General features: G+C 43.6%; 1 protein-coding gene across 5 annotated transcripts in view; it reads left to right on the top strand.

Moving 5' to 3' along the window:
* LOC100653464 (complement factor B/C2) overlaps positions 1 to 13,098 on the top strand; it is a 34,404-nt gene extending 21,306 nt beyond the window's left edge. For 3 of the 5 annotated variants that reach the window (XM_021611253.2, XM_021611252.2, XM_021611251.2), the window contains 9 exons: positions 2,391 to 2,528; positions 2,636 to 2,745; positions 2,864 to 2,987; positions 6,370 to 6,511; positions 6,594 to 6,670; positions 9,680 to 9,780; positions 11,318 to 11,441; positions 11,671 to 11,720; positions 12,023 to 13,096. In XM_021611253.2, coding sequence (XP_021466928.1) covers positions 2,391 to 2,528; positions 2,636 to 2,745; positions 2,864 to 2,987; positions 6,370 to 6,511; positions 6,594 to 6,670; positions 9,680 to 9,780; positions 11,318 to 11,441; positions 11,671 to 11,720; positions 12,023 to 12,202 — 1,046 coding nt within the window. In that variant the 3' untranslated portion in view covers positions 12,203 to 13,096. 5 annotated transcript variants of the gene reach the window in all.
* Positions 13,099 to 13,521: the final 423 nt, after the last annotated feature.

Below are 13,521 nucleotides of genomic sequence, written 5' to 3'. Positions count from 1 at the left end.
CTGCTCTGGCTGCTCCATGCTGACTGGCTGCTCTGGCTGCTCCATGCTGACTGGCTGCTCCATGCTGACTGGCGACTCTGGCTGCTCCATGCTGACTGGCGGCTCTGGCTGCTCCATGCTGACTGGCGGCTCTGGCTGCTCCATGCTGACTGGCGGCTCTGGCTGCTCCATGCTGACTGGCGGCCCTGGCTGCTCCATGCTGACTGGCGGCCCTGGCTGCTCCATGCTGACTGGCGGCTCTGGCTGCTCCATACAGACTGGCAGCTCTGGCGGCTCCTTGCAGACTGGCAGCTCTGGCGGCTCCTTGCAGCCTGGCAGCTCTGGCGGCATCCTGCAGACTGGCAGCTCTGGCGGCTCCTTGCAGACTGGCAGCTCTATGCAGACTGGCAGCTCCTTGCAGACTGGCAGCTCCTTGCAGACTGGCAGCTCTATGCAGACTGGAGACTCCGGCAGCGCTGTAGAGACGGAAGGCTCTGGCAGCGCTAAACAGGCGGGAGACTCCGGCAGCGCTGGACAGGAGGAAGGCTCCAACTGCGCTGAACAGGCGGGAGACTCCGGCAGCGCTGTAGAGGCGGAAGGCTCTGGCAGCGCTAGATAAGCGGGAGACTCCGGCAGCGCTGGACAGGCACTGGCACTGTAGGCCTGATGCGTGGTGCTGGCACTGGTGGTACTGGGCCGAGAACACGCACAGGAAGCCTGGTGCAGGGAGCTGCCACCGGAGGGCTGGTGCGTGGAGGTGGTACTGGGTAGACCGGACCGTGCAGGCGCACTGGAGCTCTTGAGCACCGAGCCTGCCCAACCTTACCTGGTTGAATGCTCTCGGTCGCCCTGCCAGTGCGGCGAGGTGGAATAGCTCGAGGTGGAATAGCCCGCACTGGGCTATGCAGGCGAACCGGAGACACAGAGCGCAAGGCTGGTGCCATGTAAGCCGGCCCAAGGAGACGCACTGGTGTACTGCACCGGGCTATGCACCCGCACTGGAGACACTGTGCACACCACAGCATAACACGGTGCCTGCCCGGAATATATTTTTGGGGCTGACTCTCATTTTTTGGGGCTGACTCACATGTCTGTGGAACTTGTTCAGTTTAAGTCTCAGTTGTTGAAACTTATGTTCATACAAATATTTACACATGTTAAGTTTGCTGAAAATAAACGCAGTTGACAGTGAGAGGATGTTTCTTTTTTTGCTGAGTGTATATATATGGAGTGCCGAAACAAGAGGTTAAATAAATGTAAAAAAAGAAAAGTTACCTGATCTTTCTTATATCTCTCACATATACACCACCGGTCAAAGGTTTGGGGTCACTTAGAAATGTCCATGTTTTTGTCCGTTAAAATAACAGCAAATTGATCAGAAATACAGTGTAGACATTTAAAAAAATGTAATTTCATTTACAGTGAGGGAAAAAAGTATTTGATCCCCTGCTGATTTTGTACGCTGACAAAGAAATGACCAGTCTATTATTTTAATTGTAGGTTTTATTTGAACAGTGAGAAACAGAATAACAACAACAAAATCCAGAACAACGCATGTCAAAAATGTTATAAATTGATTTGCATTTTAATGATGGAAATAAGTATTTGACCCCTCTGCACGGTAGGCAATTAAAGTCACAGTTATGAAAACTTAGTACACCAAAGAGGCCTTTCTACTGAATCTGAAAAACACCAAAAGACTATAAATTACTATTGTAGCTGGAAACAGCTAATTTTTTATGGAATATCTACATAGGTGAACAAATGCCCATTATCAGCAACCACCACTCCTTTGTTCCAATGGCACATTATGTTAGCTAATTATTATTGTAACATTCTTTTTTTTAAACTTTTTTTATTTAATTTAATTTTTACCCCTTTCTCCCCAATTTCGTGGTATCCAATTGTTATTACTATCTTGTCTCATCGCTACAACTCCCGTACGGGCTCGGGAGAGACGAAGGTCGAAAGCCATGCGTCCTCCGAAACACAACCCAACCAAACCGCACTGCTTCTTAACACAGCGCGCATCCAACCCGGAAGCCAGCCGCACCAATGTGTCGGAGGAAACACTGTGTACCTGGCGACCTTGGTTAGCATTGGTTACACTGCCCGGCCCACCACAGGAGTTGCTGGTGCGCGATGAGACAAGGATATCCCTACCGGCCAAACCCTCCCTAACCCGGACGACGCTAGGCCAATTGTGCGTCGCCCCACGGACCTCATGGGAACATGGCCAAATGTCCTTAGGACATCCCCTGTTTGCTGGGTGCAATGTAGTCGGGCAGGAACTCAACCAATGTGAATACTTAAACTCAAGGAGAAATTTTAAAAAAGATCAACACACAGGAAATAAGAGGTGAAGGACACGTGTCGTAGATATCATAAGCTGTCTGTCACTTTTCTTTCAGATATTTATGTTTTCGGTGTGGGGGCAAAAATGAACGAGGAGGAAATCAACAAATTGGTGTCGAAGAAGAGTTCAGAAAAGCATTTCTACAAACTAAGAGATGACACCAAACTGACATCCTTGTTCAAGATGATTATAGGTCAGTGTAGGATTGCATGGGTGTATATGTAGTGTGTACAGATTTAATTAGTGCACCTTGGTGTACACGATCATAGGTGTGTTTTTTCTTTCTCTGCTTCTCTATAGATGAGAGTAACAGTGTAGACCTGTGTGGTCTATCCTGGGACCGTGATGGTGATGATTCCACTACATCCAAACGGCAAGAATACCCTTGGGTAGTCACAATCTCTGTCTTGGTGAGTCAATTAACAACAAATAGATCTTAGAGAAACATTTTACATGAAAGAGGAACTACTATACGGCTACTGTGTAGGCATGCTACAGTATTTATCTATTTCTCCTTCTTCCATTCAGGTCGGAAATGAGCACAGCTCTTGCATGGGTGCCCTTGTTACGCCTAGATTTGTCCTTACAGCTGCTCACTGTTTCAGGGATAAGCAGATAGATATGATTAAAGTGAAGGTATTTGACCAGGAAGGTACTGTGCTTCTCTGAACTTCTCTGGGCAATGTGTACAATGTACAATTCAATAATGGTGCCGGAGGGGAGGGCTGCCGTTTTACAGGCTCCTAACCAACTGCTATTTTTTTCCCCGCATTGCTGTAAACTCGTTTTGTACATAATGTTGTTGCTGCCATCTCTTATGACCGAAAAGAGCTTCTGGACATCAGTACAGCGGTTACTCTCCTCAATCTGGACGAATACTTTTTCTTTAATGAGTCGGACGCGGAGGATATACTGCTTTGTCGAGACAAGGACCAAATCCGCATCATCAGCGTGAAGAAAAGACAGAGAAAAGGGGGAGGAGGGCGGGCCTTGTAAGAATTTGCAGACGAGTAGGTAAACCACCACTACCCTCGAAATGTATTGGCCAACGTGCAATCATTGGAAAACCAACTGGACGATCTACCATTGACTATCCTACCAACGGGACATTAAAAACTGTAATATCTTATGTTTCACTGATACTTGGCTGAACGACGATGCGGATAATATGGAGCTGGCTGCCTTCTCTGTGTTTCGGCAGGACAGAGCAGCTACGTCTGGTAAGACGATGGGGTCGGGAGTGTAAGTTTCTGTTGGTCAATAACTGCTGGTGCGCGATGTCTAATATTAAAGACGTCTTGAGGTATTGCTTACCTGAGGTAGAATACCTCATGATAAGCTGTAGACCACACTATCTACCAAGAGAGTTTATATTATATTATATTATTCGTAGCTGTCTATTTACCACCACAACCGATGCTGGCGCTAAGACCGCACTCAACGAACTGTATAAGGCCATAAGCAGATAAGAAAATGCTCATCCAGAAGCGGCGCTCCTAGTGGCCGGGGACTTTAATGCAGGCAAATTTAAATCCGTTTTACCAGCATATCACATATGCAACCAGAGGAAGAAAAACTCTAGACCACCTTTACTCCAAACACAGAGATGCATACAAAGATTTCCCTCGCCCTCCATTTGGCAAATCTGACCATAATTCTATCCTCCAGATTCCTGCTTACAAAAGCTAAAGCAGGAAGTACCAGTGACTCGCTCAATATGGAAGTTGTCAGATGACGCGGGTGCTACGCTACAGGACTGTTTTTTTAGCGCAGGCTGGAATATGTTCCGGGATTCATCCAATGGCATTGAGGAGTATACCACCTCAGTCACCGGCTTTATCAAGAAGTGCATTGACGATGTTGTCCCCACAGTGATCATACGTACATTTCCCAACCAGAAGCCATGGATTACAGGCAACATCCGCACTGAGCTAAAGGCTAGAGCTGCCGCTTCCGGACGCTTACAAGAAATCCTGCTATGCCGTCAGGTGAACCGTCAAACAGGCCAAGCGTCAGAACAGGACTGAGATTGAATGGCTTTGACGCTCGTCGGATGTGGCAGGGCTTGAGAACTATTACGGACTACAAAGGAAAACCCAGCCACGAGTTGCCCAGTGACGCAAGCCTACCAGACGAGCTAAATGCCTTATATGCTCGCTTTGAGGCAAGCAACACTGAAGCATGCATGAGAGCACCAGCTGTTCTGGACGACTGTGTGATCACGCTCTCCGTAGCCGATGTGAGCAAGACCCCATAAACAAGTCAACATTCACAAAACAGTGGTGCCAGACGGATTACCTGGACCTGTACTCAAAGTATACGCGGACCAACTGGCAAGTGTCTAAACGAATATTTTCAACCTCTCCCTGGCAGCGTCTGTAATACCTACATGTTTTAAACAGACCATCGTCCCTGTGCCCAAGAAAGCGAAGGTAACCTGCCTAAATTATTACCGCCCGTGAAGCACTCACGTCTGTAGTGCTTTGAATGGCTGGTCATGGCTCACATCAACACCATCATGCCAGAAACCCTAGACCCACTCCAAGTCGCATACGGCACCAACAGATCCACAGATAACAGAGTCTCAATCACACTCCACACTGCCCTTTCCCACCTGGACAAAAGGAACGCCTATGTGAGAATTATTTTCATTGACTACAGCTCAGCGTTCAACACCATAGTGCCCACAAAGCTTATCACTAATCTAAGGACCCTGGGACTAAACACCTCCCTCTGCAACTGGATCCTAGACTTCCTGACAGGCCTCCCCAGGGGGTAAGGGTAGGCAACAACACATCTGCCTGGCTGATCCTCAACACTGGGGCCCCTCAGTGGTGCGTGCTTAGTCCCCTCCTGTACTCCCTGATCACCCACGACTGCGTGCCAAGCACGACTCCAACACCATCATTAAGTTTGCTGACGACACAACAGTGGTAGGCCTGATCACCGACAACAACGAGACAGTCTTTATTGGGAGGAGGTCAGAGACCTGGTGCCAGGACAACAACCTGTCTCTCAATGTGAGCAAGAGAAAGGAGCTGATTGTGGACTACAGGCAAAGGAGGGGCCGAACAGGCCCCCATAATCGACGGGCTATAGTGGAGCGGCTCGAGAGTTTCAAGATACTTGGTGTCCACATCACCAACAAACTATCATGGTCCAAACACACCAAGACAGTTGTAAAGAGGGCACAACAACACATTTCCCCCTCAGAAGACTGAAAAGATTTGGCATAGGTCCCCAGACCCTCAAAACGTTCTACAGCTGCACCATCAGAGCATCCTGACCAGTTGCATCACCGCCAGGTATGGCAACTGCTCGGCATCTGACCGTAAGGCGTAACAGAGGGTAGTATGACCCAGTACATCACTGGGCCAAGTTTCCTGACATTCAGGACCTATATACTAGGCGGTGTCAGAGGAAGGCCCCAAAAATTGTCAAAGACTCCAGTCACCCAAGTCATAGACATTTCTCTATGCTACCGCACGGCAAGCGGTACCAGAGCGCCAAGTCTAGGACCAAAAGGCTCCTTAACAGCTTTTACCCCCAAACCAGAAGACTGCTGATCAACTAATCAAATGGCCACCCGGACTATTTACATTGATCCCCTCCCCCCTCCTCAATTTGTTTTTACACTGCTGCTACTCTGTTTATTATCTATGCATAGTCACTTTACAAATTACCTCGACTAACCTGTACCCCCACATATTGACTCGGTACCGGTACCCCCTGTATTTAGCCTCGTTATTGTTATGTACATTTCTTGTGTTACGTTTTGATTGAATAGCTTTGTAAAAAATATTTTATAACTATTTCTTGAACTGCATTGTTGGTTAAGGGCTTGTAAGTAAGCATTTCACGGTAAGGTTGTTGTATTCTGCGCATGTGACAAATAAAATTAGATTTGATTTGATAATTCATTGTAATGCATTTCAATTCAATTGTAGCTTATTCTCTGATGCCTTGATTTCAGCACATGGTCATTTGTGAGGCAAACACCTGACTAATAAGATCATATTTGTCTGTTGATTCAGATATGACGTTGGAGCAGAAACCTATAATTCATCCAGATTATGATGTCTTTAAGAAGAAGGACAAAGGGGTTTCAGAGTTTTATGACTACGATGTGGCACTCTTGAAGTTGAGTAGTGATGTCCAAAGGTCTAAATATATCAGGTAAGTCAGGACATGGCAAACCCAAAATATGGCATGGTTTATGAGGACAGAGGACAATGAGAAATGTAGCTGTATTTTGCAGGCCCATCTGTATTCCTTGTACTATATCCTCCATCCGTGCGTCAGGTCTCCATACATCAACAACCTGTAAGGCGCAAGGTGAGTGACATAATTTATCTAATGAATGTAAGTGTGTCATAACTACCCAAACATAAGCACACAAAATATGAGCAGAAACTATTTATAGCGCCAATTATCAATAAGCAGAGGCTGCGCAACCATTTTGAACCGTCCCGTCCCACCCCCACAGGACACCTCTTTCCTTTTTTGTTTTTTAAATAAATAGATTAATTCGTATAAATACAAATCTGTTTTCACGTCAATACATGGGGTTCATTATTAGACTACTTAACATGATTTACGTATTTAATAGTGTCAATGGACAACTTGTTGGCCAGCTTCTTCTTTTTAATTCCGTTTATAGTTGTTTAAACAATGTTTGAGGGGACAAAAAGTATTTTTGTCTTCCAAATCTTATTGTTCACAATGCGTATTATTGTCCACCATAGATCTTTAGTACGCCTCTTTCCCATAGACAAACAACCATAGTATAACATTCTGCTCATGTGTTTCTTTATGCACACATTTCTTTACATAGCTCCTGCTCACCCTCCCCCTCACGTCTTGTTTCTCTTTTTACTCGCACTGTTTTTAACCCTTCCTATCATCTTTAAATTCTTGGGGGTCTTGATTGTTGACCAATGACCAGTCATCAGCATTGGCATGCAAAAGCAGGCTCACATATACTTGGGGCAGGGGTGGTCCAAAATAGGGGAGGATTGTCTAACTTTTGTTTTTACTTTGGGAAGGGTTGTGTGATGTTTTTTATTGGGCACATGGGACGATATTGCGTTTTTTCCCTGGTTTACGTTACCTCTTTTGCCGGTTTTACTATATAATTTCTTCCATCCTATCCAAATTTCTCGATCCAACATTAATAGTAACATTGATTGGATATTCTCTGAACTCTTTGGCCTGAATTCCAAGTGTCACGTCTGGAGGAAACCTGGCACCATCCCTATGGTGAAGCATGGTGGTAGCAGCATCATGCTGTGGGGATGTTTTTCAGCGGCAGGGACTGGGAGACTAGTCAGGATCGAGGGAAATGTGAATGGAGCGCTCAGACTTTAGACTGGGGTTAAGGTTCACCTCCCAACAGGACAACAGCCCTGAGCACACAGCCAAGACAACGCAGGAGTGGCTTTAGGACAATCAATCAAGCAATCAAATTTATTTATGAAGCCCTTCTTACATCAGCTGATGTCACAAAGTGCTGTACAGAAACCCAGCCTAAAACCCCAAACCGCAAGCAATGCAGGTGTAGAAGCACTGTGGCTAGGAAAAACTCCCTAGAAAGGCCATAACCTAGGAAGAAACCTAGAGAGGAATCAGGCTATGAGGGGTGGCCAGTCCTCTTCTGGCTGTGCTGTGTGGAGATTATAACAGAACATGGCCAAGATGTTCAAATGTTCATAGATGACCAGCAGGGTCAAATAATAATAATCACAGTGGTTGTCGAGGGTGCAACAGGTCATCACCTCAAGAGTAAATGTCAGTTGGCTTTTCATAGCCGATCATTCAGAGTATCTCTACCCTGCTGTCTCTAGAGAGTTGAAAACAGCAGGTCTGGGACAGGTAGCACGTCTGGTGAACAGGTCAGGGTACCATAGCCACAGGCAGAACAGTTGAAACTGGAGCAGCAGCATGGCCAGGTGGACTGGGGACAGAAAGGAGTCATCAGGCCAGGTAGTCCTGAGGCATGGTCCTAGGGCTCAGGTCCTCCGAGAGAGAGAAAGAAAGAAAGAGGGAGAAAGAGAGAGAGAATTAGAGAGAGCATACTTAAATTCACACGGGACACCGGATAAGATAGGAGAAATACTCCAGACTGACCCTATCCCCCCGAAACATAAACTACTGCAGCATAAATAATGGAGGAGACAGGAGGGGTCGGGAGACACTGTGGCCCTGTCCGATGATAACCCCGGACAGGGCCAAACAGGCAGGATATAACCCCACCCACTTTGCCAAAGCACAGCCCCCACACCACTAGAGGGATATCTTCAACCACCAACTTACCACCCTGAGACAAGGCTGACTATAGCCTCCTCAGTGTTGGGGGCTCCATAATCCTTCTTTGGGTTGTGTGCCTTGTTGCTATGCATTTTGCTTACATAACAACCTAAACTAGCCTACATGCAGGGTTTGTACTTTCTAATGTAATCCGTTAGTTACTAGTTACCTGACACAAATTCTAATCAGTATCTTTTGGATTACCCAAACTAGTAATGTAATCTGATTAATTTCAGTTACTTTGGATTACTTTCCCCTAAAGAGGCATTAGAAGAACACAAAAAGGATCCATCAAACGCATTTGCTGTGTCATCATAATGGTTTCAGGTGGAACAAACTTAAAAGTGCACCTTTACTTTAACACTGAATTTAATTTAATTGAGAAAACAAAGGTTGCATAATGTATTTTTTTCCCCGCAAAAATGCTTTCTGAATTTAAAAGTAATCCAAGAAGTAATCATATACTTTTTCAAAAGTATCTGTAATCTGATTAAAATGTTTTTGCTGGTAACGTAACAATTACAGTTACAGGTTTTTTTGTAAACAGATTAACAATGCCAACAATGCCTACATGTAGCCCAGCCCTGTCTGCAAATTGCATTGGGGCAGAACAATCTGCGATTTAACAATAAATAACATACAATTGTTAGTTCGCTTCTCAGTGACCAAGCAACACTGCACTATTTGATGGACAGCACATCATTGAAATTCGCCAGAGTAGCCTACTGTTCCACCTCTGTGCAACATGTCAATCATGTTGTTTCTTATCAACAAAGGTCGTTTATAGTTATAACAGACTAAGAAGTTTGTACAACATGTCAAAGTTTTTACAGCAGACAAAGAGATCATTGCCATGGGAGGTGAGGGGAACAGGAAAGAGGGGGAAGCAGCAGTGGAGGGATCAGCAGCTACGTATACAATTGTGTCCATAAAGCAGCACATGCTCAGAAAGTACGGTTGTTTAGCTATCGTTATTAATATTCAATGTGCATTTACGGTAGTATGCTATCTAATGGTAGTTGATCTTTCTTTGCCCAGAGGAATTCCTGTTGAATCAGAATTCTGTACCTGCCAGATTCATGTCTGAGTGGAAGGGTCAGATGTACGAGAAGGATGTTCAAATCAAATTGAAAGAAAAGGTGAGAATGTTTGTGTGAAAACCTTCTCGCCAGCAGAGAATCATGCTTTGAGATGGCCATGAGCAGGCAGGAACTCAATCAAACATGCCATAGCAATGTTTATGCAGTGTCTAGGCTTACACACTTTCACCCAAATACATGTAGTTACTTTTTATTCATAAAGCTGTAAGCATCTGCCTGTGAGGATGGTCTACTTGCTAATACAAGTAGTAGTAAGTCTGGAAAGTATTTTAACCTCTCTAGGGTTTGTGGGACGCTAGCGTCCAATCTGGCCAACATCCAGTGAGGTTGCAGAGCGCCAAATTCAATTACATAAATGCTCATTGTTTAAATTCAGAAAACAAAACATATTTTACATAGGTTTAAAGATTAACTTCTTGTTAAACCAACCACAGTGTCATATTTATAAAATGCTTTTCGGCGAAAGCATACCTAGCCCAGAACATACCTAGCCCAGAACATAGCCCAGTTGACAAATTATTACAAACAGTAACCAGCCAAGCAGAAGTGTTACAAAACTCAGAAATAGAGAGAAAATTAATCCCTTACCTTTGATGATCTTCATATGGTGGTAATCACATCAAACTCAATAAATGTTCGATGAAGTCTCTTTATATCCAAAAACCTCCGTTTTGTTAGTGCGGTTTCTTCAGTAATCCACAGTCTCAAACTCAGTCAAAACAATCAGACAAAAAAATCCAAATTGTACCCGTAAAGTTCATCGAAACATGTCAAGCGATGTTTATATTCAATCCTCAGGTTGTTTTTTAGCCTAAATGATATTTCAACCGGACAATAACGTCATCAATATTTACCTTTATTTAACTAGGCAAGTCAATTAAGAACAAATTCTTATTTTCAATGACAGCCTATGACGGTGGGTTAACTGCCTGTTCAGGGGCAGCTCGGGGGTTTGAACTTGCAACCTTCCGGTTACTAGTCCAACGCTCTAACCACTAGGCTACCCTGCCGCCCCGCTCCAAAGGTAAACAAGAAATGCACATGCGCCTGAAAAAACTCTGCGTCACGTTAGGGTCCACTCGTTCAGACTGGTCTTACTCCCTCATTTATAAGAATACAAGCCTGAAACGATTTAAAGTAACTAAAGTCTGTTGACATCTAGTGGAAGCCATAGGAACTGCAAATGGAGTCCTAAGTCAATGGATACTGTAATGGCATTGAATAGAAAACTACAAAAACCCCCAAAAACGACTTCCTGAATGGATTTTCTCAGGTTTTCGCCTGCTAAATCAGTTATGTTTTACACAGACACTATTTTAACAGTTTTGTAAATGTTATAGTGTTTTCTATCCAAATCTACCAGTTATATGCATATCATATCTTCTGGGCCCGAGTAGCAGGCCATTTAATTTGGGCATGCTTTTCATCCAAAATTCCGAATGCTGCCCCCTACCCTAGAGAGGTTAAACAATTCCACAATCTGATTCGTCCATGGGCTATAAGAATAAGAATTACGGAGTGAATACCACAATGATGGGTTCTCTGAACTCTGACAGTCTCGGTTCCTTTTTCACAGAGGGAGAGCTGTATTAAGGATGCAGAGGAAGCTGAGGGCATTAAAAACTACAAGGAGGCTGTGACTAAGAACTTCCTGTGTACAGGAGGGACAGAAGACAAAGTTGAGGACATTGCCTGCAAAGGTACATTCAATCAATGTATCAAGGAAATGTATCACTATGGAAACTAAACACAGTATTACAGGATAATTCTGCATTTTTATACAGTCATTTTTATATTTTCTAGCACATCCCATAGCTGTGTAACCTTTATGAATGGTCATTTACATGTATGGTGTCTCACCTGGCAGTGTGAAAATACAGTTAGGCTATATGACATTGTATTACATGTACAGTATGTGTGCATTCAAAGGTGACTCTGGTGGCGCCCTGTATCTGAAAAATCTAAAACGTCGGATTCAGGTGAGTGTACATTATATAACCTATACTTCCACGTTTAAATACTATGTTTCTTTTATCAGCATGGTGCTGGTTGTATCAAGATAAACAGGAAATTGCACCGGTGACATTCTCGTGAAATGTTCAGAATTAGGTTTCTCTTGAAATGTTGGACCTCTCTAGATGTTTTAAGGCCTTTTTAGTTCAAACTCTCAATTTGTGATGTACTACTATTCCTTTGAATGTGTTTTTGGGAGTTAAACTTGGCCACGTTAAAATAACAATGTCTGTATATCATTAAAGTAATCAACTTATTTTTGTCTTAGGTGGGTGTAATCAGCTGGGGAGTTAAGGACCTGTGTATGGGTAATATCCCAAAGCCTCTTTCAACTGCAACTACTAGAGATTACCACATTAACCTATTCCGAATGCAGAAGTTCCTCAAGGAGCACCTGGGAGAAAAAAAAAATGAAACTAATTATGAGCCTTTAAAATTTGTTGACTGATAATCATATGTGTAACTTGCATACATACTTGCTAAATACAGTAGGCCTATATCAACAATTCAAATAAAATGTAGAAGTTGTGCCCATGCAGAAGTTGTGAAGAGTAGTTCGTTATTTTCAGTCAATGTGATTTTGTCTGTATGTTTATTGTAGGAATATGAAATTAATGTCTGCAACGGTTTAGATTTTTACTACAAATGAACATGATTTGGTTTAGTTCAAATGTGTGTTTGTTGACAGTTCAGTCAAATATCTAATGAAAATCTGCCGTCTTTGACCTGTTGTGTAATTGGTTATGCATCAAAACACAATGATTGTCTTTGGACTTTACTTTGGTCAAGACCCAAAAGATAGTTTTACGGTAAGGGGCATGTCCTGGTTAATTTTCAACCCAGTCAAGTGTTCCGAGAAATTATTTTGAATTTTGCCAGTGGAGATGACAGTTGTGACAATGATGTTTTGTGTGTCATTGTTAGATTACAGTGGCTTTTGGGCATGGCATATTTTTTAAATCCAATACATTTTTCATTTTTTATTTCAATCTATGTGGGTACATCTTCTCATTCTAAATCAGGGATGGGCAACTTTGATGGGGGTGGGGGCCACAAATATCCGGCACTCATCATGAGGAGCCACAGTGGTTCGTGGGTTTGCATTCCCACATCCATACTCCCCCCCTCCACCTTGCGAAAAAAACATTTTAGCAGCCCCCCCCTCATCAAATCAAATCAAATTTTATTGGTCACATTCACGTGTTTAGTAGATGTTATTTGGAGGCCCTGCAGTTGTGAGCAGTACCAGGCGGTGATGCAGCACAACAGGATGCTCTCAATTGTTCATCTGTAAAAGTTTGTGAGAGTTTTCTCTCCGTGCTTCTTCACCTGCATTGCTTGCTGTTTGGGGTTTTAGGCTGGGTTTCTGTACAGCACTTTGAGATATCAGCTGATGTACGAAGGGCTATATAAAATAAATTTGATTGATTGATTGAGTTTTAGGTGACAAGTCAAATTTCTTCAGCCTCCTGTCTGTGTGGGTGGACCATTTCAGGTTGTCATTTAGTTCAGTTACCTTGCGTTCTTGGTTAATGACAGGGAAGAGAAACATTTTCCATTTTAAAGTTAATTTCCAATTCTGCACACTTGGCCATGGGGCATAGAGAAAGTTTTTCCATTTTAAAGCAAGTTTTCTGCAATTCTACACATTTTGCCATGCGGCGGAGAGTTAAATGTGTAGTTTTACAGCTAATTTCCTGCAATTCTACACATTTTGCCATAGGTTGGAGGCAAATGTTTGCAGTTTTTAATATGATAACTGATGAT

The sequence above is a fragment of the Oncorhynchus mykiss genome, chromosome 8 (genome assembly GCF_013265735.2).
Source record: "Oncorhynchus mykiss isolate Arlee chromosome 8, USDA_OmykA_1.1, whole genome shotgun sequence".
Lineage (NCBI taxonomy): Eukaryota > Metazoa > Chordata > Actinopteri > Salmoniformes > Salmonidae > Oncorhynchus > Oncorhynchus mykiss.
The sequence above is the reverse complement of the archived record's forward strand: the minus strand, read 5'-3'. Positions and strand labels throughout refer to the sequence as shown.